We start from the raw sequence: 25,966 nt of genomic DNA, 5'->3' as shown, positions 1-25,966 counted from the left end.
TTCAGACTAACAAATTAAAAGCACTTAGTACTAGGTGGCTTATCATTCTGTCTTGGTTTGAAAAGACAGATGTCTGCTAAGGAAAGCAGAAACCTCCCTTGAAAAGGAAAAAAATGTAAACTACCCTCCACCCCTCCCCTCCAAATTATTATAACAATGAAATCAAGGTGCTCTTAGGCAAAGATATGGGAATATTAGTAACAGTTCTTTACTAAAGAAATTAAAATAAAAAATGCAGTTGTACAAAAGAAACCAACAAAAAAACACACCACTGAGAGTCAGAATACAATCTGATACCCTGCTGGTCAGGGTGTTGGTAGCAGTCCGATTAAATCGTGGCTGCAGTCCTCCTGGAGTGACAAATGTGGCTCTGTTGAAGCAGTGATCCTGTAGAAAGGGTGTAGTTTTTCTCTGGAGGTCCAGTGGTGGTGTAGATGGGTCTTGTTTTCCTCTGTGAATCCAGTAGAGAAAGGCTGTTTGTGGTGTTCCAGGTCTCAGATTATATCCAGGTAGGAATGCTTGGCTCCTCCCCCTGGGTGGAGCATCTCACAATGGGATGATGTAATTTTATCTGTGAAGTGAGACTCAATGGCCCATTAACAGAAGATCTCCCCCTGGAGGGAGGATGGGTGGTGGAAGAGATAAAGAACCTGAACCACCTGGTTTTAACAGCTGGTAATAGAATACACACTTTTGGTCACATCTTACATTGCAATCCAAGACGCATTCCTACAACACGAGAAAAAGGAGGGAAGGACAAGTGCTTTACAAAGATAAATAAGATTAGTGGAAGTCCATTGTATGAGTTCACACTGGCTTATAATGCATTTCTGTGGCTTATCCAACAGCAAACTATGATGTCTAGTGCTTCAAGATTTAGGAGAGAACTGTAGTGTTCTCTGTGACTTGGTCTTTACCTACAAGTACTTTATTGTCTTGCACTTATTTAGCACTGTTCAGGGCATAAACTTTCAGTGGTGAATGGTACTTGAAGTCTAAATTTAATTTTAATTAGATGCTAATATATGCTTAGCATGCATAGATTACTGAGATTAAAATCCATGTGAGTATCATGGGCAGTGACTAACATGTGAATGTGTGCACTTGTGTGGAAAAAACAGGGAATTTTTTTTTTAACAGCAAAAGGAAAAAAGTAAAAAAAGAACCTGTATTGTGTACACTGGGAATGTACAGACATCTATAGCATTATGAATTGCAATTCCTTCCCTTGGAGAGCTGTTTTCAAAATACACAAATAGATAAAAGTGCTTGGTTGTAATGTGGTGCATGGCCACAACTAACTGGGAATGTGAACCTGTTTGGCAGAACACTGCCCACCTTTCTTCTGGTAATCTTTTTGGTTTGTGTAGAGGGATCCCAAAGCCTTACACACCTCTGGGATTTGGGCATCTTCCTGCCATTCCTGACGTGAGTTCAACACTGTGTATGTATATTCAGAATAAGAGGGGAGAGAGGAAGAGGTTTATCCTGGGATGGAGACAGCTGCTGTGAATGAAATAAAGAAGGTAAGACCTGAGGAAAGGTCTTGATCTGATGTTGTCATTCATTGTATAAACCATTCTTTCTATTTTAGGTTGCTTAATGTACTCAAGGTGAACCATAGCCTAAATATTGTGCTGAATCAAGGCCTTCATTTGCTTAAAATTTTTTTCTTTACACTTCATCAGTAGACTTAAATAGTACATCTGCAGTTCATGCCACACAGCAGGTCCAGCCTTGTGAGTCTGTGACTCTGGTAATTGCTGGGAGCTAGAAGACCAGACGTGCTTTTCTATCAGTTGTGCCACGTGCCTTTGTGAGACCTGAGGTCAGCTTGAGGTGGAGGTACTGAGGTCACAAAGAGCTGAAGTTTGTATGGTTTACTTGGCCATATTTAGGGCAAATCTGCTATTCAGTGTTGTCTGCTCTTTAGCCCATAGCAAATAGCTCCTAAACTGTACTCAGAATAAATCAGAACATCTCTGAGGCATCCTATACATTCCTTGAATTCCTTGAATCTCCACAGATCTTCAGTGATCCTGCTTTTTGCTTTTTTTATTTCTTTTTTTTATTTTATTTTATTTTTTTAATTTTTTTTTCCCCCCCAAGTACTGGCTATAACTTGCATTGAAGCCAAAAAATGAATGCAAAGAGTAGTTGTTCCATCAGACATAGTGTCTGTCTCTGAAGAAATTTGGATGCAGTAGAAATGACCTTATCAATGCACTCTTAATTCCTAGTGACCTTAATAGGATTCACCCTGGGTGTATTCAAGACCATGCTGGATGGGGTCCTAAACAACCTTGTTTGGGGTGTTATCCCTGCCCATGGAAGGGGTGTTGACACAGGATGCTCTTCAAGTTCCCTTCCAACCCAGACCTTTCTATGGTTCTATGACCCGAGGGCTTCAGCACCTCTCAGGACTGAGCCATGGGTTTTGTCCAGGAGTCTTTCAAAACTGCTGCTGCCTGTGTTCTTTTAAAGAGATATACAAAATCAAGAGGAACAACCAGTTCCTGCATTGCTCTTCTTTCCTAGACATGGATCAAGCTGATTGTGCTGATCAGGGAATTGTTTCACTGAAGGAAGAAGCTGTCTCTGACATATTTTTCTATTTGGGGATTTTCAGTTATTTTATTTCGTTATTTATTTTTTAAATGGTCAGTAGCTTAGCACAAATTTATTTCCAAACTCATCTGTCCCATGTTGGATTTTTTATTTCCTTTCCCCAAAAGATGTCTCATTACTTTGCAAACAATTAAAATGTAGAAAAAATATGAGAATTAATTACCATGCAAAACATTAATTTCTCTCTCCTTCCCCCATGCTTGGGTCTCCTTTGCTATGTTTACTGTATCATTAATTGTTCAATCTGTACCTAGATAACCTGCATTCCTTTAAAGGTATTTGTCCTTGCAGAGAAATCTTCATCTGACCTACGTCCTCAGCCAAGCTGCCCATTCAGGTACAGGGAACAGATGGGGAAGAGGAGGCTAAATTCACCATTTTGTTTGCAGCACAGAATGACTGATTCACAAGATTTTTCTTTTAATGTGTTAGTTGCTGAAAACTGTTAATTTGATATTTAAATTATTTTCAAGTGGAAGTTTCATTTATGATGTTTCCCCAAGAGGGTGACTAAAATGTGTGGGCCTGAACAGGTATGGTGTATAGACTACATGACTCTCATTTCCTTCCTTTTCCAATTGTATGAAACACTTCGCTTCAAAAAGCATGAACTTGAATTTAGCCATGTAGAAGAATCCCTGAAATTTGTTAGCCCACACTGATTTGAGGAGCTGAAAGGTGCTGCTTCATGCAGCTATGGAATAAGTAACTATGTCGCCATGAGGTGATGTGTGTTGGGAGTTAACACCAGTGATATGAATGGAAGACTGTGCCATTTCTGGGTTCAGCCTTCTGTCAGTTTTCTATCTGTCTTCTAGAGATCCTACACTAGACAGCCTTTGGTAGTAAAAGAGTTCCAGTAGAAACTCACAGTCCATGGAAATCTATGATGTCATCCAGGGACTTCGGTCATGTCATCTCTTCTGGTTCTTTTTTTGAAGTTTCTCTGAGAATATTCTGGTGTAGTATATTATGTATGTAGATTGTGCCATGGCAGCATTTTGCAAGCAGCTGGAAGACAATTTACTTGTACTTACCATAGGAAGGGCTTTTTCCTTACCTCAGTTAGACAAGGTTTTAGTTTGTCAGTTCTGATATCAGGAACAGATCTCACATCCTATTGGGTGCCTCAATGACAAGGAAAGGAAAGGCTGTGTCTCAGAGCTGCTCCTTCTTTACAGAAGACAGGAATACTTTCATGTCTCACAAAACCCTTGCTAGGCAGGCCAGATGCAATGAGCATGCTTTGCTAGCCTGCTACATCTTGTGCTCATCCAAGGATGAGCTGGGACAAGATTTTCCCCAGGAAATCATTCTTAGTGTCAGATACACAGTTTAAAGAACAACTGAGTAGCTATGGTGCATGTGCAACAACACTGTGTGTTGTTTTGCTGCTTCTTAGTTTAAAATACAAGAGGTCCTGCATTTCTTTCTGAAATAAAAGATGATTTGTAGTTCTTTGGGATGCACAGCTTCAATAATCTCTTTTTTTTTTAATGATAATAAGCAGACTTTTTTATTAAAAGTCTGCTTTTTATCATTACTCTCTCTTCTATCTAGATACAAAGCAGATTGGAAAGGGTGAAGACTTCTTAGGACAACTCCCAGAAAAGTCAGTTGGAGGCTGCCTGACTAAAGCCTCATAACACACCTTGAAAATCAGTTCAAGCCATCTGCAAAGGACAATTTCAGAGAGAGCAGAGTTCGTCTGCTGGGTGTGAGAGGCAGCAGTAAGGACTGCCAGCTCAGTAGTTCAGCTTATAGGCTCTTAGTACCTTCCTAAATTTTGCATAGATGGAGCAATGCTGGCACTCCCAAAGCAATGAGGTTACTGCTTTGCCAGTGTTTACCCCATTGGGCCAAAGCAGGCTTAAATTAGACAGATCTGAAGAGGAGTAAACCATGTGGATCACACACTTGGGTGGGAAGGCTCTTTGACAGTGATAACAGCATTCCATCCATTAAATAATCTCCAAAGTTCAGTTAAACTTGCTGTGCAATGGCTTTGCACTCAGCTTTTCTCAAGCTGCTTTAGCACATACCAACATCCTTATCTGGCTGACTGAGTGCAGGTGGAGTCACAGCATTTACCTGGTTTGACTTCCCCAGTGCTGTTGCTATTTTGTTCTCATGCAGTGCCTTTTTTTGTTACTCTTCTTCCCTGTTCTCTCTGCATGATCTCCCAGTGTGATCCAGCTCCTGCTGGTGGCTGGGAGGCTGGTGGCTGGGAGGCTGGTGGCTGGGGCCCTGACAGCTGGCAGGCAGCTCTAGCAATGGGCCTGTGCTGCCAGCTTTGCATTCAGGCACCAAAACTGTTTACTCTTGCTCTTCAGAGAGCACACCTTCCTGTCTGACTGGCTAAAATGTGAGGAAGTGGATTGTTTTCCTCTCTGCTAACTCCTGCAGGTTTACCCAGTGCCTTGATCATTGTTTTACTATTACTGGGAGGTATTTTGTTCTTCTGGTGACTGATGGCAAAACCAAGGGTGACAACAAGAGACCCCAGCAGCCCTTTTCAGGGTAAGGGACAGAAGGTTGACCTCTTTCCTGAGACAGAGGGTACTGAGCCTGCAGAGTTGAACAGGTTACTGCTAGGTTGTCAGGATAAGATTTTACCAACTTCAGACAGATTTTACAACATGAATTTCGTGTATATTTGAAACATTGCCCTGGCCAATTAAGAGCTGGGCAGCCACGTCTAGCATGGCGAAAAACAGCATATGCTTCAAATGAGCAATTGTGCTCCAAAATCAATTTACTACATCAGACTTCATCCAAGTGACTTAGCAGGCATTAGTGCCATGCTTTCAGCAGCATGAAGAAATTAAGATAGTAGAGGTGTGGTTGGATGTATGAAATACTTTAATTTGTGGGAAGTGGTGATCTGTAACTCACCTTCATGTTGCTTGGCTGCTTGTCTGAGTTCAGCTCTAACAGGGGTTTTTGAAAGTCTGTCCTCTGCTCCCCACCACCTCTGCAGGACACTGCAGCAAGTGTCATTGGGAGGCCACAATGGAGCTGGTGACAAGATGTGGCTGTACCTCAGGCAGTGGCGCTCTGGCAACTCCGACTTTTGACTTTTGACTCAGAGGTTATACAGCAAGGAGGTGTGTGCAAAAAATCCTTTCAGATATTGAAGCTCAATTTCTGGCATGCAAATGGCAATGCAGATTATTCATTACTAATCTTAGATGCTGTCATGTTGAATCCACTTGTTTATTGTCACTTCGTAGCCACTCCTGGGACTCTTCCTAAATTGTTAATAGGATTTGAGTACAGCGCAAGAAGTAGCAATCTTGACTCAGCCTTTAGGGTGCTAGCTGGAGATTGATGAATTGGGGTGGTGTTTGGCAGAGCTCATGTAAGTAGTCCCTGTTGGAGGTAAGACATATCAAGATCTTTCTGGAGAAGCTCCAGGAAAAGAAGGGAGAAGAAAGCAGAGGCAAACGACACATTGGTGGAAGGGAGAGTAGAAACCCTGGAAGAAGACCCAAGACTTGAATTCATTTTATGGAAAGGAACTGAAGGTCATGATGACTTGTGGGGCAGACTGATTCAACATGAAGAATTTAATAGATCAATTTTTAACAGAAAGAGTCACAGAGGAGCATGAGGAGAAGATAATAACCCTTGTTTTTTGTAAACATGCATATCTGAGGAAGATGGACTTTGGGCTTTGGCTTGTTTCTCTGCTTTCCCACAGGGAGCAAAGATAGCTTCAGAGGGGGCACATTCCAGGAGAGCAGGGGAACCAAGTAGACCAGACCTCTCAGAATTGTTGCCCTTGTCTTGTATTGAAGTGGCTAAAACTGCCCTAGGGAGAGGAAAGTCAGTGGCTACATGTAGATGGTACACAAAAACATCTGTAGAAGTGACATCAGCTTCCTTATGTGGGGGGCTCACAGAAGAGAAGTGGACCTGTGTTAGACCCTGTGAATTGTATCCAGCTTCTACTAGCATAGAGAAAATTTAGCCTCGGCTTCCCCACTTCTCTCTGGTTTTTGTGTTGTTTTTTTTTAAGGAGCAATGAAAGGATATTCTGCTGCCACAGCCCCAGTCACTCCCCATGTACAACTGGAACAGCCGCCCACCAAAGGCAGCTCCACAGTGGAGGATGGGCTGCCAAGTGGCTCGGCTGTTGCTATAACAACAGTACCTCTGTCTCATTTCTTTTGAAAAATGGATTGCTGCTGGTGAGATGAAGCAGAGCAGCTTCTCCTCACAGAAGAAAGCCCTGCTGACAGCCCCCACACATTTTTGTTTATCTATTGGGTCTGTCACAGCATGTCCAAGCAGCTCTGCCAAGGATTTCAGGATGGGTTGGATTAGACTGATTATTGGTCAGTGTGTGTTTGCGTGCACAACCTCTGTACCCCTGCTTCTCCTCCAATTGAAAGTAATTTAAAAAGTCAGCCTGCCAAAATTTGACCTTTTCTCACTCTGCAACTGGATTTTTTACAAAGGCATATAAAGAGTCAAGAGTCCTGCTCCACCATCTTGTACTTTGGGGTAGAAAACTGCAGTGAAATGAAGATTCGTCAACCAAATATGTAGTGTGAATAAAGCTAAAGGCTTATGAAGCTGGAAGGAGGTCATTTTATTTCTACATTTTCCTTTGAGCTTGATGTTTTTCTTTTATTTTTCTTTTTCTTTTTTTATTTTTATTTATTTTTATTTTAGGTGTCAACAGTCTTCTGCTCCTAGACATAAATCTCTCAACTCTTGCTAATATCTTCACAATGCATGCTGTAAAACATGCACAAACTGTGTACTTGTACTAAGAAGGAGAGGGAGAGTACTTCTTAAGATACTATTTTAATTCAAGGATTGTGTTTAAGGAGAGCAGGGAAGGGGAAGTGCTGGGGTTTTAGTCTAAGACACTGTGGAATCCTGGTGGTGGTAAAATGTTTGCCAGTATATGCTCAGCATAGGATATCCAAGCAATTCAGGAGTTAATATGGTGGTTGGGAGTTAATACGGTGGTTGGGAGTGAAATAATGAAATCATTTGATAAAAATATTTCTGTGCCGTACCTCAGAAAAAGGAGATGCATCTATTGTTATGGCTCACAACTCCACCAAAATGCTTGAGTCAAGGAGCTTCCCCACATGCAAAGGTTGTACCCATCATGTTGCCTTCAAACAAACTTTTCATGTTAAGTTTCTGTCTACCTACAGTTTTTCAATGAGCAGACAAAGAAAATAAAAATATTAGTGCCTGTTAATGCCCCAAATCCTAAAGTCTCTGAAGGAGAACAATGTGGAGATACAAACTTAGAATAGGTTTAATTTAATTTCTTTTTGCAGCAAGGCACAACTTCTGTATGTTTTATATTTGATAGAAAATAGTTTCCATGTCAAGCTGCTTTTTGTTGTAATGCATAATGAACATAATTATGAATATTTATATACTGGGACTGCTTTTAATTTCACTAAAGTCACTGTATATTTGTACAGGGGGACTTCCATGTTCCAGCACATGATGAAACTTTAGAAACTGATATTTTTAGAGCTGGTTATTTGCCACTAGATAGTTTTGATTCTTTTGGTAAACATTCATATACAAAAAAGATTATAGATTCAGGATAAAATAGTAAATGTTTTAAAATTTAAAAGTGTGAAACCATGTAAATGTGTATCACTGTTACCAATATTTTTGTAAAGTATTCATTCAAACTTGAAAAACATATTGAGTCTGTTGACTTGTATTCCTCAGGATATAATCACTCTCGTTACTCCATCTCTTGTCGTTAAGACAAAATTTTTTCCCATCTCATCCTTTTACTTCTCGATGAGAAGCCTGTCACCAAGTCCTGTTCTTACTTTAGCCCAGCATTTGGTCAATATGAATTTGGGTTAAAGGCCACAATAGGTTTCAAACATTTCTTCAAATCCTGGTTTAGCCTGTGCATGCCCATTGAGCTTGGTCATGAGTCACTTGCTGTTTTTTTTTCTGATGTGGCAATAGTGACTTTGTAGTGAGATGGCTTAGGAGTTGAAATGGGTGATTTCAGCTGTAAATTTTGTGAGTGGTACATTAGGGGCAATATTTAAATATGGTATTTAAATCCATTATATCAACTGGCCACCTGCACTTAAGGCCAATGTGTGCTCTTTCTTTTCTTGCCCTGAGTCTGTGGTGTTGTACTTGTGAGGCGGTGCCATTACATTACATCTGTACCATCCTTTCCTCTCTCCAGGGTCTGATCCAGGGTTATATAAAAATGAGTGGAACCAACTCAGCTGTAGTAATCTACAGCACAGCAAATACTTGACTCAAAAAGCAGCAGTGAGCTGTAATGCCACACACCAGTGTTTTGTTTAACATGGGTTTTTAGGGGAGGGAGGCAGCAGAGGTGAGAGCCATACCATAAGCCCTCTTGTGAGATCTGATTTTGATCCTTCATGGTACTCCTGGACTTCCTTTCCACTGGCACAGTAATTGAATCAATTACAACCTCTGGGCAAGTGCCTCTGCTGCTGTGGCACAGAGAGATGAGAAAGTGATGCTCTCCTGCAGGGCTCTGTGCTCTGCAGCTTGGTGGGTTCCTGCAGACTGTTGCAGGATTTGTGGTTGCTAAACCTGACTATGCCAGTCTTTAACCTAGAGTGAGTGGCACAATGTGCTTTCCCACCTGCCTCTGTGGAGCTCATGGGGACAAGAGCTGCTGCATTTGGGAGAGGAGTGGAAGCACAGTGACAGGGACTTGATGGGGGGGCCCAAAACATGGACCTTCACAGCCTTGCTGCAGGCTAGTTCCCCATCACAGCCTGCAACACAGGGAGAAGAACTTCTTGGTGCAAACTAGTGGCCATGCTGTTCCCTCATCTCCAGAAACTGGGGACAGGAGAGACTCAGGGTATGGATAGCTGCTACAGAGCTGCATAAGCATAAATTCAAAAAATGCTCCAGGTTGGAAGGGACCTTAAAAATCCTAATTCCAACCCTCTTTTCCATGGGCAGCCTGGCCTTGAACACTTCCAGGGATGGGACATCCACAGCTTCTCTGGGCAACCTGTGCTAGCACCTCACCATCCTCAGAAGGAAGAATTTCTTCCTAATATCTAATCTAAACTTACTATCTGTCAGTTTGAAGCCATTACCCCTTGTCCTATCATGTGTAGAAAGTCCCTCTCCAGCTCTCTTGTAGGCCCTTCGGGTACTGGAAGGTGCTATAAAGGTCAGCTCAGAACTTTCTCATCTCCTAGATGAACATCCACAACTTTCCAGGGTTTTAAGACCAGACACCAGAGGAGGAGTCCAGCCATGTGGCAGAGGCTGTGGTTACAGAGCAGCTGGTCTATGTGGCACCACAGAAGGCATGAGGTGGAGGAATTTCTGCCTGGCACACACTGGCTTTGTGCAAGGCAGAACAGGCAGCAAAGTCTTGGTTATTTATTCCAACAGTGACCCACTGGGGACTCATATTCACGTATTAGTTATTTTCCCACAGAAAAAGCTGTTCTGCTCCAGTGCAAATCAAGGAATTGGTGGTCTGCTTAGACTCCTAGCCTTGTCTTTCTGCTTGGCTCTCTGCTGAAGAGAAGCCTCACCTGTAGCTTGGTGTCCCATGTATGCTCAGTTGTGGCTGCAGCAATGCCTGCACTGGCCACGTTCCTCTGCATTGTGTGCTGAAAGAGGCAAGGCTGGCCTGAGGGGTAGGCGAAGAGTACAGCCTTCCAAGAACCGCTCTCTCCAAAACCTGGGCAAGATATGGGTTTGCTTGTCTGTTTTACACATGGAATGAAAGGGGAAACAGCCCTCTGGGATGGGAGAAATAAACAGGATCTGGATTGTGAGAAGAAAGAAGGTTGAGGACCTCTAGGTTAGGGAAGGGGTGGGAGTTGCATATATTGGACTTTCTTCCCAGCAAGAATACTTTAAAAACTGATAAAATCTTTCAGTATTTTATCTTGTATTGTTCTAGTATCAGGGATGCAAGTGTGTCCTGAAGGCATTTGTTAGACCTGTGACCTCTTTGCTTCCTCCCCTCCCCACTATTGTTTTCTGCCTTAGCTAAAGAAAGATGCTTTTTTTAGCCTTGTACATAAGTAATGGACTCAGCTTGGGTGTGAGTGGGGAGCACTGTTGCTTGCTGAAGTGCTTTGCTGTGCTTCTATAACCTGACTTAAAGCTGATGTTAATACACAATTTTTATAAAATTCTTATATTCCAATTTATTTGCTTTTCTATAGATCTGTCATGCTATTATTTCTGTTAGCTATTTATGTTTTATGTTATCTTCTAGCACATAGCTGATTTCCTTTTTTTCATTATTTGATTAACATTATGCAAAGTGCCTTCTGTTTTCTAGGGTGGATATATTTTTTTTCTTCCTTAGAAGTGATTCTCAATATGTTAACCAAAAACACATGGCTAATCAAAAGAAACTATGTTAATTTTTTTTCTTGTCAACAACACATTTCAATATAAGTAGTCAATCTCAATATTGCAGTTATTTTTTAAGAAGCTTCTAGAAACTTCCAACAAAAAGAAAAATTCAGAGTAAGTAGTAAATTTTAGTGATTCCTTTTTCCTTTTTTTTTTTCCAGTTTAAGAATCCTCACTGTGTTAGGCACACTGTTCAAATCTCATCCCTGTATTAGACACTAAAATGCTGAATTAGACAACTTGCTCCCTAAATTTCTTAGAAGGTAGCACAGACTCATCTTGGAAAGCAGAGACATATTGTACAGTCCTGCTTTCCTAGTTAAGGGAAGGTTTTGTTTGGGAGAGGGGGAGGAGTTTGGTTGTTTGCTGGTTTTTAGACTGTGTTTTCAAATTGATCAAGGCATAAGAATGAAATCAGACAAACTTCCTAATCAGTTTTAAATTTATTGTCACTGGCTTGATAAGGAGTACCTTGTCACAGTGCCCATGAGCACTTCTTTTACATCTGCAAATGGCTAATTTTTTTCATTCCTCTTGTTTTCTTTAAGCTTCAAGAGACAGTCAAAAGGAAGCTGGAAGGCACACGTTCACCTCTCAATGGAGAACAACAGAACAGAGTTTGTGATGGGAACTTTTCTCCAACCAGTAAGCGGACACGAAAGGATGTGCCAGGCATTGAGGCAATCAACAGCTTGCCCATTAATTTGCCTTTGCCTGCTGTCTCTCCTCTTCACCAGCTTGACATGAAAGCTGCCCTGCCCCTGCAGAACAGTGGAACTCACAGGAGTGGTCTAGAAGACTTGGGTGAAAATGGTGGGCTTTCTGAGATAAAGCTCCCTGTTAATGGCTGCAATGAGCTGGATGATAGTTTTAACATCCTGCAGAGCAAGGAACTAAAGCAAGAGCCGTCAGATGACTCCAACTGCATAGACACTTCTGAAACATCTCTTTCTAATCAGAACAAGCTCTTCTCAGACATTAACCTAAATGATCAGGAGTGGCAGGAGCTCATAGATGAGCTGGCAAACACTGTCCCAGAAGATGATATACAGGATTTGTTCAATGAAGACTTTGAAGAGAAGAAAGAGCCCGAATTTCCCAGGCCTGCCCCAGAGACTCAGGAGAGTGCAAGTGTAAAAAGTGATCCATCCCATTCTCCATTTGCTCATGTCCCATTAGGGTCTCCCCAGGTCAGACCATCTTCTTCTGGTCCTCCATTTTCCAACACTTCCATAGGCTCCAGCATTGCTTCTGCATCCAGCGCACCACCAGCCCCAGTCCCTGCTGAATCACCAGCAAACTGTGTTGTCCAGTCCCCTCAGACTCCCAGCCAGGCCCACACTCCTGGACAGATGCAGGCGCACTCTGGAAACACCTTCCGGATGAACCCAGCATCAGCCATGGCAGGATCGGGGCCTGGGCCAGTGAGCCTGCCAAGTGCTGACCTGTCCCCAGCTGAGCAGCTCAAGCAGATGGCAGCCCAGCAGCAGCAAAGAGCCAAGCTCTTGCAGCAGAAGCAGCAGCAACATCCAAATCAGCCCTCATGTTGGTCACCAGTGGGGCCTCCATCTAGTCCCTATGGAGGACCCTTTGGTGCAGACAAACCAAATAGTCCAATGATGTATTCTCAAGCCTTTAGCAACCAAAACCCAATAGTGCCTCCTATGGCAAACAATTCCCAGAAAACCACAATTAATAACTACCTCCCTCAAAATCACATGAACATGATCAGTCAGCAGCCAAATAATTTGGGTACAAACTCATTGAGTAAACAGCCCAATATGCTTTCTTATGGCAACACCAAACCACTAACCCATTTCAGTACTGATCTGAATCAGAGGATGACCCCACCAATGGCAAATCCCGGGAAGAACCCCATGATGCCATACATCCAGCAACAGCAGTCCCAGCAGACACAGATGCCAGCTCAGATGGCACACCTGAGTGAAGAGCAGAAACGCATGCTCATAATGAAACAGAAAGGAATGATAAATCAGCCCTTGGCATATCCAACACTCCCTGCCCTTGGTCAGGTAAGTGTGAGTGCACACCCTGTGGGCAACAACAAGAGGCCAATACAAAGCTTAGTACCTCTTTGCCCAGTCTCCTCCATTTGCCTCCTCTTTCTCCGGGAAAGTCTGGAATATCGTTGCAGATGTTTCTTGGATTTTTCTTGTGGTATTGAAGCCTGATTATTTTAAGAAACAACTTAAATTATGTTGCATTATATTTTAGACCTGGTGTTAATTCACTGCCCTTTCCCTGTGCCTCTTCTGATGAGTGCTTAGGGCGACTGTGGCAAATTTTGGGTCAGAAGTCACTCTTCCTTAGAGGGTTTGTTTCCTTTTTTTTCATAATGCAAGACTTGGTGGGTTGTAGATCCCAAACCACTGCATGGCTTTGTTTCCCACAGCGTAGTTAGCATTGTAACAAAAAGATGGAGCAGTTGGTCCCTTCTTCTTGGGTTAGAGATCAAGCCAGCTTTAAACAGCATTTTTAGCATTTTGGCTCTGGGAGCAAAGGAAGAACATTTTGGGTGTCAAGTGCCTTTAGTTTTGACCAGGAAAAGTAAGAATAACAAAATGCTTCTAGTGGCACTTGGACCATGATGATGAGATGAGATGTTTTTTTCTGGGACTTTCAAACAGTCTTTAGCAACGCCAAGTATTTAGTCTTTCAGCAAGAGGCTAAAGCCATGTTTGCTTCAGAGCCTTGGCATCACTGTCTCACATGTATTCCATGCTAAACTCTGGTGCAGCAGTTGCCAGGCTTGGGAATGAGCTTTGTAATGAGTTAATAACCAGTTTGAATAGTGGTTACATCAATGCCCTATTGCCTCCTGAGTTAGCAGGGTATCCTTAGTTGTAATTAATAATGACTTCCCTAAGCAGGTGATGCCTTCACAGAAGTTATGTGACACTAAAACATGTCAAGAAGTCTGATATACTCTGATAGTGTATAATACACTAATAGAATTGTTGGTTGATCATTTTAGCATAACAGCTCTTCACTAAATTAGATGTTTCCACACCACCTACAAGGAACACTTCATTCTGACCATGGTTTATCTGTGACTCACACTGTAATGCATGTAGAAATACAGCAAATTTTGTCATTCCTTCAGTTTATAGAGTTTGGAGATCAACCAATAAGGAGAAGTAGGAGCTTTACCAGGTCAGAGCACATCACATATTATTTAAAATTAATTGCAAAACAAAAATAAATGTTCATCTGCCTCCTGGTTTTGGTTCAGGATGTATGGTGACAGCTCAAAGGTTTGTATTTTATATTCATTCTGCTTGCCTATTTTATTAGACATAGGTGGTCTAAAACCTTTTCTTTTTGGGAAGGCTCATAGAGAGAAATACTGCAATAATGACATGGAACTCAGACTGTAATTGTAGCTACAGATTTGTCAGTTTGTAACTGAGAGGCAGAGGATTCTTGGTCATGCTGCCTAATGCTTTATTCTTCCTTTCTTTTGCTTTTGTTAAATCTGTTGAACTCAAAGACATATCAAACACCTGTGAGAATGAACTGCCTGAGTGAAAGAGTTAATTCCATCTCCTCCATTTCATAAGTCAAGAAATTCATGTTAATATCTCTCTGCAATTCCACAATATGAATGGGTAGCCAAGGTTTCATATATCTAATCTCACTCAGTTCTTTTTTTTTTTTTTTTTAACATAGGAAAAGCTAGATGTTTGGATAGAACTAGACATTCTTCCATAAACAAGTCCAGATAGTAAGTCATTTCTGTGACAAACAAAGAAGAAACTTAAGGCAGAGCCATACTTTGTTATATATTATGTGCAATTCACATTTATTGATCCACCCAGGATGAGGGGCTTCTTGCTTTTGTGTAGACATCAAAAGATCCTTTACTACTTGTGGAACCCACTTGCCTACACTGAAAGGATTTATTTTGGTGAGAAAAGTTGAAATAATAAATTTCTAACTGTAATGTATTTCTTCCTGCTTTCTCTCCTTCTTCCCTGAAAAGCATTTTCCTGTGGAAAATTAAAAAGCTTATTATTGTGAGATGTGCTTGATGGAACTTACTGTTTTTGAAAAAGTGGTAAAAGTGTTGATATTGTGAAGTTAAAGAGACTGATGCAGATTATCTGATTCTATGGCTTATTACATGCTGATAGTCACAGATGAAAAATAAGAATATTGCACTCTTCAGTTTGAAATACATATCTGAATGTAAAGTGAATGTATCTTTCTGTCAGTTTATACTTTCTACTTTCATTGTAGTTTTGGGGTTTGACGGAGATTTGTAGAAGTGTATGTTTGTGTTAAATAATCACAATGATTTAACAAATTATGTTTAAGGAGAAAAAGAATCTACCTATTGCATCTAATAGTTAGCAGTACAGACCATATGCTTCTGTCAAGTTACTCTTACAAGGGCATATTTGAGAACCAAAAGCTGATTTAGAGATCATCTGACGTACTTAAGTGCCTTGTCTTATTTTCTGTGTATTGCTGTTAAATTTAGGTATGGCTTAGTTCTGTGCATATGAATGGATGCTAACTAAAAGTCATTTGTGCCTGAGGTACTTCTGTTGTAATAAGTAGCATACTTTTATTAACTCATTTCTTCAGTCATTGAGTGTATTTTAGAGAGAAGCATAATTTTTTTCAGTCAGCTGGAGCCTTGCAAATGCTCTGTGGAAGTCAGCTGTCCATGACTATCTTGTTAATGCATCAGTGCTCTGGGCTTGTGTCCTGGGCATGCTGAGCATCACTACCTACTCTTGTCAAGAGAGGAAGCCTTTCTGCTCAATATGTGTGTGAGTGGTTGGACAGGCAGAGTGCTAAATTAGCAGCCTAGGTAGCAGAACTAGTATCCAACAGAAGCAGGAGTTCTCTAAAGGATCTTTGCACTGTGGGTATTGAGACTCTTCCTATCAGATGTGTTGGTCCTTTGCTTTCCTGTGGAGATTCAATACTGGTACTGTCACTGCAGTTGTAGCCCTCAACATACTGTTGCTGAACAACCCATGTACCCTGAACCATTAAGTCCAACATCTCATTTTATACCTTGTTTCTCTTCACAGGAGTACTGGTTGGGGCATTTTTACACAAAGCAGATACTGGTTTGGATTTTTGAGTCAGGGATTTTTCCAAAGGTGGCCTGAAGGTAATTTTGATGGGATTTTTTTCTGGAACTGGGTGTTAAAACCATAGGCAGATCCTGACCCATCTATATCCAGCAAAACTCATGGTGGATCCTGGTTCATTTACCTTATCAGGACTCTGTCCTACTAATATTACCTCATGTCTGACTGTTCTCCACTTTGTCAGACTCGTACTTAGAATTCCCTGATCTCTACCTTGCTCCATGTACCCTGAACTGCCCTAAACCAGTTGATAGTTTGTGACTATGTGGCAAGTGTTGCCCTTTTTGCTCTTGCTTTTTCTGGGTGGCTCTTCCATTCTTGCTTATCTGGGACTCATAGGCTAATCCAGCAAGTAGGTTTTCACAGGGCTGATAAGTTCTTTGGTTATTTGAGGGATAGAGATCCTCTTCTTTTCTGGATCTCATCTCATAAAAAAAGAAATCAGTTCCACACCAAGATGCAACAGTGGCTTTGTTTAGACTTTTTATACAATTTTAGAAATAAAAGGAAGAAAGCCTTAATCCACCTTCTCAAACATTACACTGTTGTTTAAGCTAAAATGTCCCATTAAATTTTTGAGAAGTATGCAAGGTTTTATGGGAGGCACTTTTTTTCTCTTTTTACTCAAACCAGAAAGTAATATCAAACAGGAAAAAGTAAAAATGTTTTCTTTGGGAAATTTAGGAATAATTAACTGTGCTTTTTCTTGGTTCCAGCTGGTCAATATGAATGCATAATGGTAAAAGAAAAAAGCAGCCCAAAGGAATAAAAGTTGAATGGCTGAGGCAAAATTTGAAGTTTGGAGCCGCTTGTTTGAGGGAAAGTAATAAGATGTCAAAACAAAACAGAATTCTCCATGGGTGTAAGAAAAGTAAAACTAGACTACAGCTATTTGCCTGCATGGTGCTGCATTCCGCAGTTGCAGGATCAAGTCCAGAGAGGTTATGGATTCTGGTGACCGAGATGGGACTTAATGAGACGTGTTTCTGCTTGGTTGATCTCAGGAAATGATTTATTCTACACAAGAGCAAACTCAGCTTAAGTCCAGAGACAGAGAGCCCAGAATAGAGTCAGGGTAGGGGTTTTATGAGACTGACCCACAGTGGAGTTTAAGGTTGGGGTCTTTCTTAATAGGGACATAGGAAGGGAGAAGCTCCAGGGGCACAGAATCAATCAGAACATCCTGGGCTGCCACCCCATGAGGGTTCGGGGTTGGGGCAACTCTTCTGGGCTCACAGGGCCCATCCCCAGAGGCTGGAATTTATTTTTCCTGTGCTTTAAAACAACGCCTCTCACTTTAACACTGCTTATCTGAAACAAAATCTTTGCCTCCCTGGGCGGGGGTTCCCCACAGCATGAGACTGTGAGAATGCTGCAATTATTTCCTAGTAAAACCACTAGTTATATTGTTTAAAATTGTTGGGATGTGAATGAAGGAGAGAAATTACACCATCCTGCAAACACATCTTCATATTTAATTATCTGTCCTTTGTTTTAATCTTACATATTCAAGATGTATCATCTGCTCAGTCTGGTTTCGCATGCCAAAAATAAAGGGAGACATGTGCCCTGAGAATATTTCCAAAACATAATCATCATTGTCCTTTAGAAGTGAAAGGGTGTGTCTGTCTCTGAAATTGTAAAAGAGATTTTACACTTTCTTTAAGGTTATCTTTCAGATTGTGAGAAAATTGATTATTGATGTTCTGGAATTTGGCCTTTTTTAAAAGTTTATCTGGAAGTAAAGAAGAAAGATTTGTATTCACTGCATCAAAGTGAGACAACTGTCTAACGAGATTTTAGGGGAGACAGTGAGCACCACTTGCTGAGCAGCCTACAAATCTATAGTGAATGCCTGTCTATGCCATATTTGACTTGTAGATACTGCTTTCTACAAAAGCTTTGACTTGGAGTTTAGATGCTGTGCCAGCCTTTTACAAAAGTCCAAATGTATTCCCTGGAAATCGGTCTCCAGTAGACTTCTAAGGACAAATGGGTTAACAAAATGTGCTTGGGTGAATTCTATCTTACCAGGCAATTTGTGACCATAGCCTAACCTTCTTACCATGCCTGCTGTCACCTGCCCATTGTGTTGTAAAGGAGGCCATGTTAGCATAAATCACTAGAAACAAACACTGAATAGCATTTGGCTAAGATCTCCATGGCATAACCCTAAAACCCAATTTTGTTGGTGTTTCCTCATTTTGTGACCTCTGGGTTATTAATGTAATACAAACTTTGTTCATTTTATTTGGCAATGTTTTTTCTTCAATATCAATTTTTTCTCCAACCTAAACCTTGCCAAATCAAAGTATAAGAGCATTGCTCCCATGCCCCAACTAAACCACTCATCCTATTGTAAAGAAATGGGAACAGACTGTCTAGGCAAGTGATCGATTCACCATCCCTGGAGGTATTTAAAAGACATGCACATATGGCCCTAAGGGCCGTGTTTTATTGGTGAACTTGGCAGTGATGGGTTAAAGGCTGAACTCTGTGATCTTAGAGGTCTTTTCCAGGCTAAATAACCCTGTGATTCTATTAAATTCTTTGGTGAAACCTACTCTTCTGAAACCATGCTGACCAGTATTCACTGTGAAATCTTCCAAATTATTGCTGGTAGAGAGTTGTTCCATTGTTTTGCTAGAGTCTGTCAGATTAACTGGTCTTTTCGACTTTAACACAGTTGTACTGGTAACTCTTTGATTCATAGAAACTTCTCAATTTGCTTAAGATTTATAAAAATACATTGTTGTGTGATTTTCTTCTTGTCAAGTTTCTTGAAGACCTAGAGTGTGTATTATTCGCATCTGTAAAGAAAATATTAGAAGCAGATAATTTGTATTACTGACTGCACAAAGTATATATTAAATGTCCCTTATTTAACTTCTTTTTTTTTTCAGTTTTCCTTCCTACATGATCTAGATTGCTACGTAAGGAGCAGTTTATCCTGTTATTTAGCAGGTCTGATAGTTTAATTATTCAATGTATGCCAATCAACTCTCCTTCAGTTTTATTCATTACAACTGCAGTTGTGAAGTGCTGTGCTTTTGAAATGTCTATAGCCAGTATTAGCATATTTTTACATAGAGTGCTACCCTTTCCTGGTGGGTTTTTTGTAAATTTTTTTCCTGAAAGGGCAAGTTAGCATCAGCAACTTTAGCTTTCCAGTCTCATGACCCGTTCCACCAGAATACCAGCCGTAACCAACTTCTTAGTGTCCTCAGGCCCTTGTAACTCTCCATGTTTATTGCAAACCAATAAACTGTCCTGTTTTCATGTAGACAGTGAGTTCAGGTCATGAGTTAGATTTTGTTATTTTCCATTTTTATTTTGAGGGAAGACTCATTCCAAAGACAAAGAGTAAGTTTCCTATCCTTGAGAGCACTTTGTCTATTTAGCCTTTACTACCTCACTACTAGTTGCCAGAACTTGATGACCACTTGTCTGAATATTTTGGTTTCACTTGCTCTGATTCTTTTTTCTCCAGTCTGGGATCTTGCATTACCCAGCCATAATGCAGATTGAATCATAGCTTGCACTTAGATGATATCTGAGTTTTAGATTTGTCCTTGTGTAAATTCTGTAAGTCCATATGTGTCCTTAGCTTTACCTTTTCCTGGAGTGTAGACATTTAGAATGCTTCTTGCTCCTGTATTTATTCATTTCCCTTCTATAATTCCTATTTTTTTTCCAATTTGCTTCTTGACATCTCAAAAACATTAATCAGAGCTTAATTTTACAGGAATGTATATTCCTGTGTTTAAATTCATAAATATAGAAGTCTGAATGTCTAAAACAAAAGTCAATTCATGCCTCACAATACTGCTGGTTGGAAATATTCAGAAATCCTAAAATTGCTTTAAAATCATGAGCTCATAGAATTAATACATATTCAAGAGAAGGTAGTAATTGTCTTCCTGTTTTTTCAACTCCTAGGATTCTTGACTTCCAGCTGTTCTGAATCCATCTGGGACAGCAGTTTGCTTGTTAGAGTAGAGCTTTGATTCTTCCTTCCCCTTTTGGTTTCAGAATATTAAAGCGAAGGGGAAACAAATTATGAATCTTATAATGATAAGATAATGTAACACTGGGGATTTTTCTTATCTCCATTCTAATCCAACCTGTTATTTTACCCAACTGTACCATCAAGATTCTGGTGCAACTTCAGACCTCTTTCTTGGAAGCTCATCTTTGGTTGTGCATGTATTTCTAAGGTTTCACATAGTCCTCTTAGAAAATACACATCACAAAACGAAATGACATTGTTTCCAAATTGCAGTCCATACTGAATACACAGGAGACATAATTGCTCAATGTGTACCAAAATTCCTTCATCAGCCACAAGCAAGAAGGCTGTGAGTGCAGTGGATTTACTGGCCCTTGTAGTTTGCAGTAGTGATAAAATCAGCAGCAGGTCTTGGTCAGATTTAACAGTACAGATCTAGGGCCAGGAGGAGCTCTCTACTTCATCTCTTTTTCAGAGGGACAGGGAAGATCTTTTCTCCCGTCTTTGCCCTATCTTCCAGGTCTTGTGCTAACTAATGAGATTGGTGGTCAGCTTTCCCTTGCAGGTAGTGGGAGTCAAGCAAGTCTTGCAATGCATTTAAAGGCTGGAAAGGCCAAGGGAAGGCTTTGCAATTGTCCACCCATTTTCTCTGGCACTGTTTTGGATCTGAACACACTCAGACCCACCTTATTTCCACAGAATAACCATTTAAAGGGGGGTGGTTGGGAGTGTCCTTATAATTTCTAAAGATCTGAATATAAATGCATAAATCAATGAATGATTAGCCTTCATCAGGCATATAACAATGAACTTTAGATTACTGAGATCTGGGGCTCTTACTGCTCTCTATAGTGATTATAAGAGATGAAACAGACCATCTCGGGCTGCATTTCCAGCCTCAGCAGCATTTCTAAGCCTCAGTGTCATTTAATGTATCTCTGATGACATTAGATTTGACATTAGATTTGAAATTGCCTTTCACTATTCTGTTTTGCAGGAAACAAACTGTTAGCAAATCCCATTGCTAGGAAAGCCTTTTCTGGGTAGTCTGGGAGTTTATTTTTCAATTTAAGCATTGTGTCATTGTCTTTCCCACCCTTTGTAAAGAGAACAAGAGACTGGATTAAAAATTAACTCTTTCCATCTCCCTCCAAAGTAGGGATATACAAGCTGAGATTTAATTCCAAGCAAACTTGAAATTTAGTTTTTTAAGTATATTAAAAACGAGATTCACTTAATAAATTATAAAAAATTTAATATAAACAAAAAGACAATTAGGAGACAAAAGAAATAAAGCAAAGGGTTAAAACAGCCAGGTGCCCTGGTGGGTTGCCAGGAACACACCTGGTATCTTGGGAACACTCTTTTTATCCCCTCCTGCTGTGAGGGTTTAATGCATATTCAAAGCATGTCCCCTCCCTGGTTCCACCTATTTAGAACATGATATGTATAGTTTTTATTTTTGCTGACAATCATTATTTCTGCTGGTCATCATTATTTTTGCTGACCACCATTATTTGAAGTTTGGTTTCCTTTCTTCTGCAAATGGTCAGTGTTGATAACAATCCGGGCCCCTCATCCTTCCTTTGAGGGCAGCTGGGCTTCATATCTTCTGCTGATAACAGTTTGGGTTCTATTGTTCTCCTGATAAGCAGCTTGGGCCCCACTGTCTTTGCCCTCTGGGGTTTCCTTGCTTTGTACCTAGGAAATTCTTTTAAGCTTAAAACTTGTTAGCAAGAAAAAAAGTACATACATAGCCAAAAAGTATTTAACATATAATATTCATCTTAATACTTTCGAAAGCCAATATCACAATATAGATTTATAACAAGTAGTATTTCAATAAGAGTTTAATTGTACATATAAAAATATTCTTGCAACAGAAATTATTCTTGCATATTCTGTGCTCTCTTTACTGTGTGTAGGATTGAATGTCTTTGCTGCTTAACTCACTTAAGTAGGTTTCATGGAGTTTCTGCTCCACAGTGATCACCCTGCCTGCTCTGCCTTGGACCTCCTTTTCTTTCCCTGCATTCTCCCTCTGCTCTGATTTCTCTCTGTTAAAGAGTTTGCAGCAAAGAAACTTATCAAATAATCCATTGGTAAGGATAAAGGCTATAGGGTGTCCTCTAATTAAAAATACTACTTTGAACTAGATTGTGATTATCTTAAAAGCAACCTCCATCTTGTTCTCTTTATTTTTCCTCAATCTTTTTTTTTTTTTNTTTTTTTTTTTTTTTTTTTTTTTTTAATGTGTAGGTGATTCCTTCCCTACTAATGGCTCTGTACTCAGGTAAACAGACATCATTGGGGGAGGAAGGGGGGCTGAAATTATGAAAAGTCAGCATAGGCTCCTCCCCTATCTAGAGGACTGTTTGCTGACTCTCCATGCTGTATACATCCTCCTTTGCTGTTTCCTGCATCACCTCCTCTGTCTTGTTTGCAGGCTAGCTGGGAATGGTGCTGGCTTTTGTGGTGAGCAGGACAGAAGGGCTGGTGCCCATAAAGAGCCAGCCTAGGGAACAAGGACAACTGCAGGGTTCTTCTCCCCATGTACACATCACTAGTTACCAATGTAATGGAGAAATGGGCTCTTTGTGAATAGGGGAATACATGGCAATCCTTTCCAAACTGCTCCTTCAGGCAGTCCTGTGCACCTGATCAAACTGTAAAAAAAAAACACCCAATGCTGTGAGGGAAGAAAATCTAGGTATTTCTCCTGTGGTGGGGCTTTGTGGAGGGTTTCAGAGCCACACACCAGAAGAGGCAGTTCCCACCTCAGAGGTGTTGCTACTAATCAAAGATTACACAGAGTGACAGCTTCATTTTGGGTAGCACTGTGAAGAGGTCTGAAAATCAGAAATGACATAATTATAGTTCCACAATTATCTGTGGTGCTCTGTAAGGTGCAAGAAATGGCAGAAGAGGAAGATATACAGAGGGAAGTCTTGGAGAATAAGCATTGCCAGAAAGAGAAAATCCCCTGCTTTGCTGTAATCCTTGTGTTTCTTAAATGTCCTCTCTCCACCTCCCTCCCCTCAATAACATTTTGATGACACTGAAAGAGGCTGTTTGTTTGTCCCAGGAGCATGAATACATCCCAGCTCTTTTGCGTGAGGAGAATATCATTAAGTACTGACTAATGTTCCAGCTAGTAACTTAAGACCAAGTAAGGCTCATATTTTCAAAGGAAAAATAATAGTCCCATCTTTAGGGGCTCATTTTTGTTCACCTTTCTTTACTGCAGTTCATGACTGTAGCTCAGGAGTATTCTGACTGTGTTTTGTGGAGGTTTCTTTGTGGAACCCAACAGCCTTTTTTAAACGTTGTGTTTTCATACTCCTTTGTGGCTAGTATAGCTTTGGGGGTTTTTGGACACATATTACAAGGAGTTTTTTTGTCCCTTTTCTAAATCAAGTATGGCTTACAGTCTGGTTGTGCCTCAGCAGAGGGCTTGGCCACCTGAGCAGTGATACCAGGACCAGTGTCATCATACATTCAAAGCTCTGAGCTCAGCATCTACCTAACCTGTGTTTGTATGAAGGAGTGCTCTCTGATGATCAGTCTATGCTCCCTGGATGGCTAAGATGTTCCAGCTCAGCAGCAAGATGTACCTCTCACTTCTGACTTACTATTTTGTCTTTCATTTTATCTATCTGGTTCATATTTCTGGTGCTTTCCAAAGCATTTCTAAATATTCAGGCCTAATGCTACCTAGAAACATTATGTTATCAGTATGTGTGTTCCCTCCAGAAAGATTTCCTAATGTTGTGATGTTCCTAACATGTATGTGACCATAGTAGAAACACTTAATACCTCTTGAAAGACTGGCTCAGTAAGTGCTTAAGTGCAGATTTGGAGTTCTGTACTAACGAGGTTCTGTCAAATCCCAGCTGATGCATCTAATTTGCTAAAGAATGTGACTTCTGCTCTCTCAACAAAGATTTCATTCCTCGTGGGCAATGGGAAGCTTGCCCTCTTTATGTTAGTGTTCACCAGCTTAGTGTTGTCTGAGACAGCCAAATTTGTTAATAAGGAGAGGAACCGATCTGTTGGTCCCTATGTTCTTTGTTCTCTTGTTGCATTCTGGAGTCCTCCCTCCTTGTACTCAACTCCTTTTTCATGTGTGAGAGGAATATTTTGTATGCATTAGCCTGCAAAACATATCTTACACACTGGAACAAAATCACCCATTCTGTGGTAACACATCTTCCGAACAGATGCTTCTTCATTTACACCCGGTGTGAGCTTGTTAGCAGCTCTTCCTCTACACTAAGAGAGGAGCTGCCTAGAGGGGATCAAGTATCTCATAGGAAAACAAACCCAAGGATAGCAATACTGTCACAAAATCATGTTTCCTCTGTCTCCTTTTCACTTCTGTTTCACACTTGGGCAGTATTAAAGCTGATTACTCACTCCAGAAGCTTTGAATTGGCTACTTATGCTAGCTACCTTTTGTAGAATCTGTTAGGTCTCTCACTTCTGGTTAAAATCTCCAGATTTGAAAAACAGTTAAACCTATAAGATCCATTTTGTTTGCTTATGCTGTTTGGAGAAACTGGATAAAAGTGTCTTTAAAAAACAGGAAGAAAAATAATTTGAAAGTGTCTACCTAGAGAGAGTATAAGGTCTGTCCTGAGATGACTCCTCCTTTTGTGATATGACATTCCTTGAAGAGTAAGCATCCTCAAAATAATCTTACTTTTAAATTCATTTTTGTACATGGTATTACCTAGAGAAAGCAAGATTCCTGAGACTGCCCAGGAATTTTCCAAGATGCATTTTCCAGGGAGTTATTTTTCCAGTGTGTATTTCTTTCCCTCTGAATCCAGCAGGTGGCTGGGGAGGATTTTATTTTTTGATGTTTTTTTTTTCCTTTTGGTTGAATTTTTTGTTTGTTTTGGGGTTTTTTGTTTTGTTTTGTTTTAATCTGTCCTATATTATTTGGTTTCTTTTCTCTCTTCCACTACTCCATGAGCCATTTTTCTTCCTCTCTGACTAAGTTTACTGTTCAAGTTTACCTCCTGTTTCCCCTCATCCAGCTTTTATCTCTCTGCTTCCTCTCCATACCCATTTAATAACACAAGACATTTTTTTGGTATTGTCACAGTTCACAGGAAATTACTGCAGACACCATGGCTTTCTGTGGTCTGTATACCTCTGGCAGACGGAAATAGTATGAAATATTTGTTATCATATTAAATGGTTTTTTAACCAGTCATGGGACAGGTGAAGAACTGGGGAATCTTAGCTATAATCTCACTAATGTAGTAGCACCATCCATGAGATAAATTTGGCCTCTCTACTTGCAGTCTAACCACTAACCCATCTCAACCAGAATTTATGTTCCAAACTATGGAACCACTTCACTGGATCAAGATTATTTGTAGTATGCCCTTATCACAGATGGCTAAAACAAAACTAAGTATGTAGGAATTTTCTATAGTTAAGTGACCAGGTTTTGTCTATGGCAGGAGAATACAGTAAATTAGGGTTACAAACCCTTGCAGTCTTACAGATGGAAAAGCGTGATTAAGTGTTTTTTTTGGTAGAGTAACTTTTAAACCCTTTATATCATGTGGAACTGGTCCCATCACTTGAAGACAACTTCACTGTTCCCATAGACGTGCATAGAACAGAAATATTTAAAGCCTTTTAAGGACATTTCTGGAACAGTTACTGTGTGCACCACAAACTACACAATGCACATGGATGTATAGTAAAATTTAATGTATGTGGTCACTTTGAAGATGTATTCACCTTATTCATCTGACTACATGGGGGTTGCTAGTCCAAGATCAAGGAGAAT

At 40.4% G+C, this 25,966-nt stretch overlaps 1 protein-coding gene across 2 annotated transcripts in view; it reads left to right on the top strand.

Moving 5' to 3' along the window:
- The window catches only part of MAML3 (mastermind like transcriptional coactivator 3), a 307,031-nt gene that overhangs the window by 194,312 nt on the left and 86,753 nt on the right, over positions 1-25,966 (top strand). For both annotated transcript variants that reach the window (XM_015624630.3, XM_015624629.3), the window contains exon 2: positions 11,568-13,052. In XM_015624630.3, coding sequence (XP_015480116.1) covers positions 11,568-13,052 — 1,485 coding nt within the window. The remainder of the gene's footprint in view (positions 1-11,567; positions 13,053-25,966) is intronic.

The sequence above is a fragment of the Parus major genome, chromosome 4 (assembly GCF_001522545.3).
Source record: "Parus major isolate Abel chromosome 4, Parus_major1.1, whole genome shotgun sequence".
Lineage (NCBI taxonomy): Eukaryota > Metazoa > Chordata > Aves > Passeriformes > Paridae > Parus > Parus major.
This window is presented reverse-complemented; position numbering and strand designations above follow the sequence as displayed.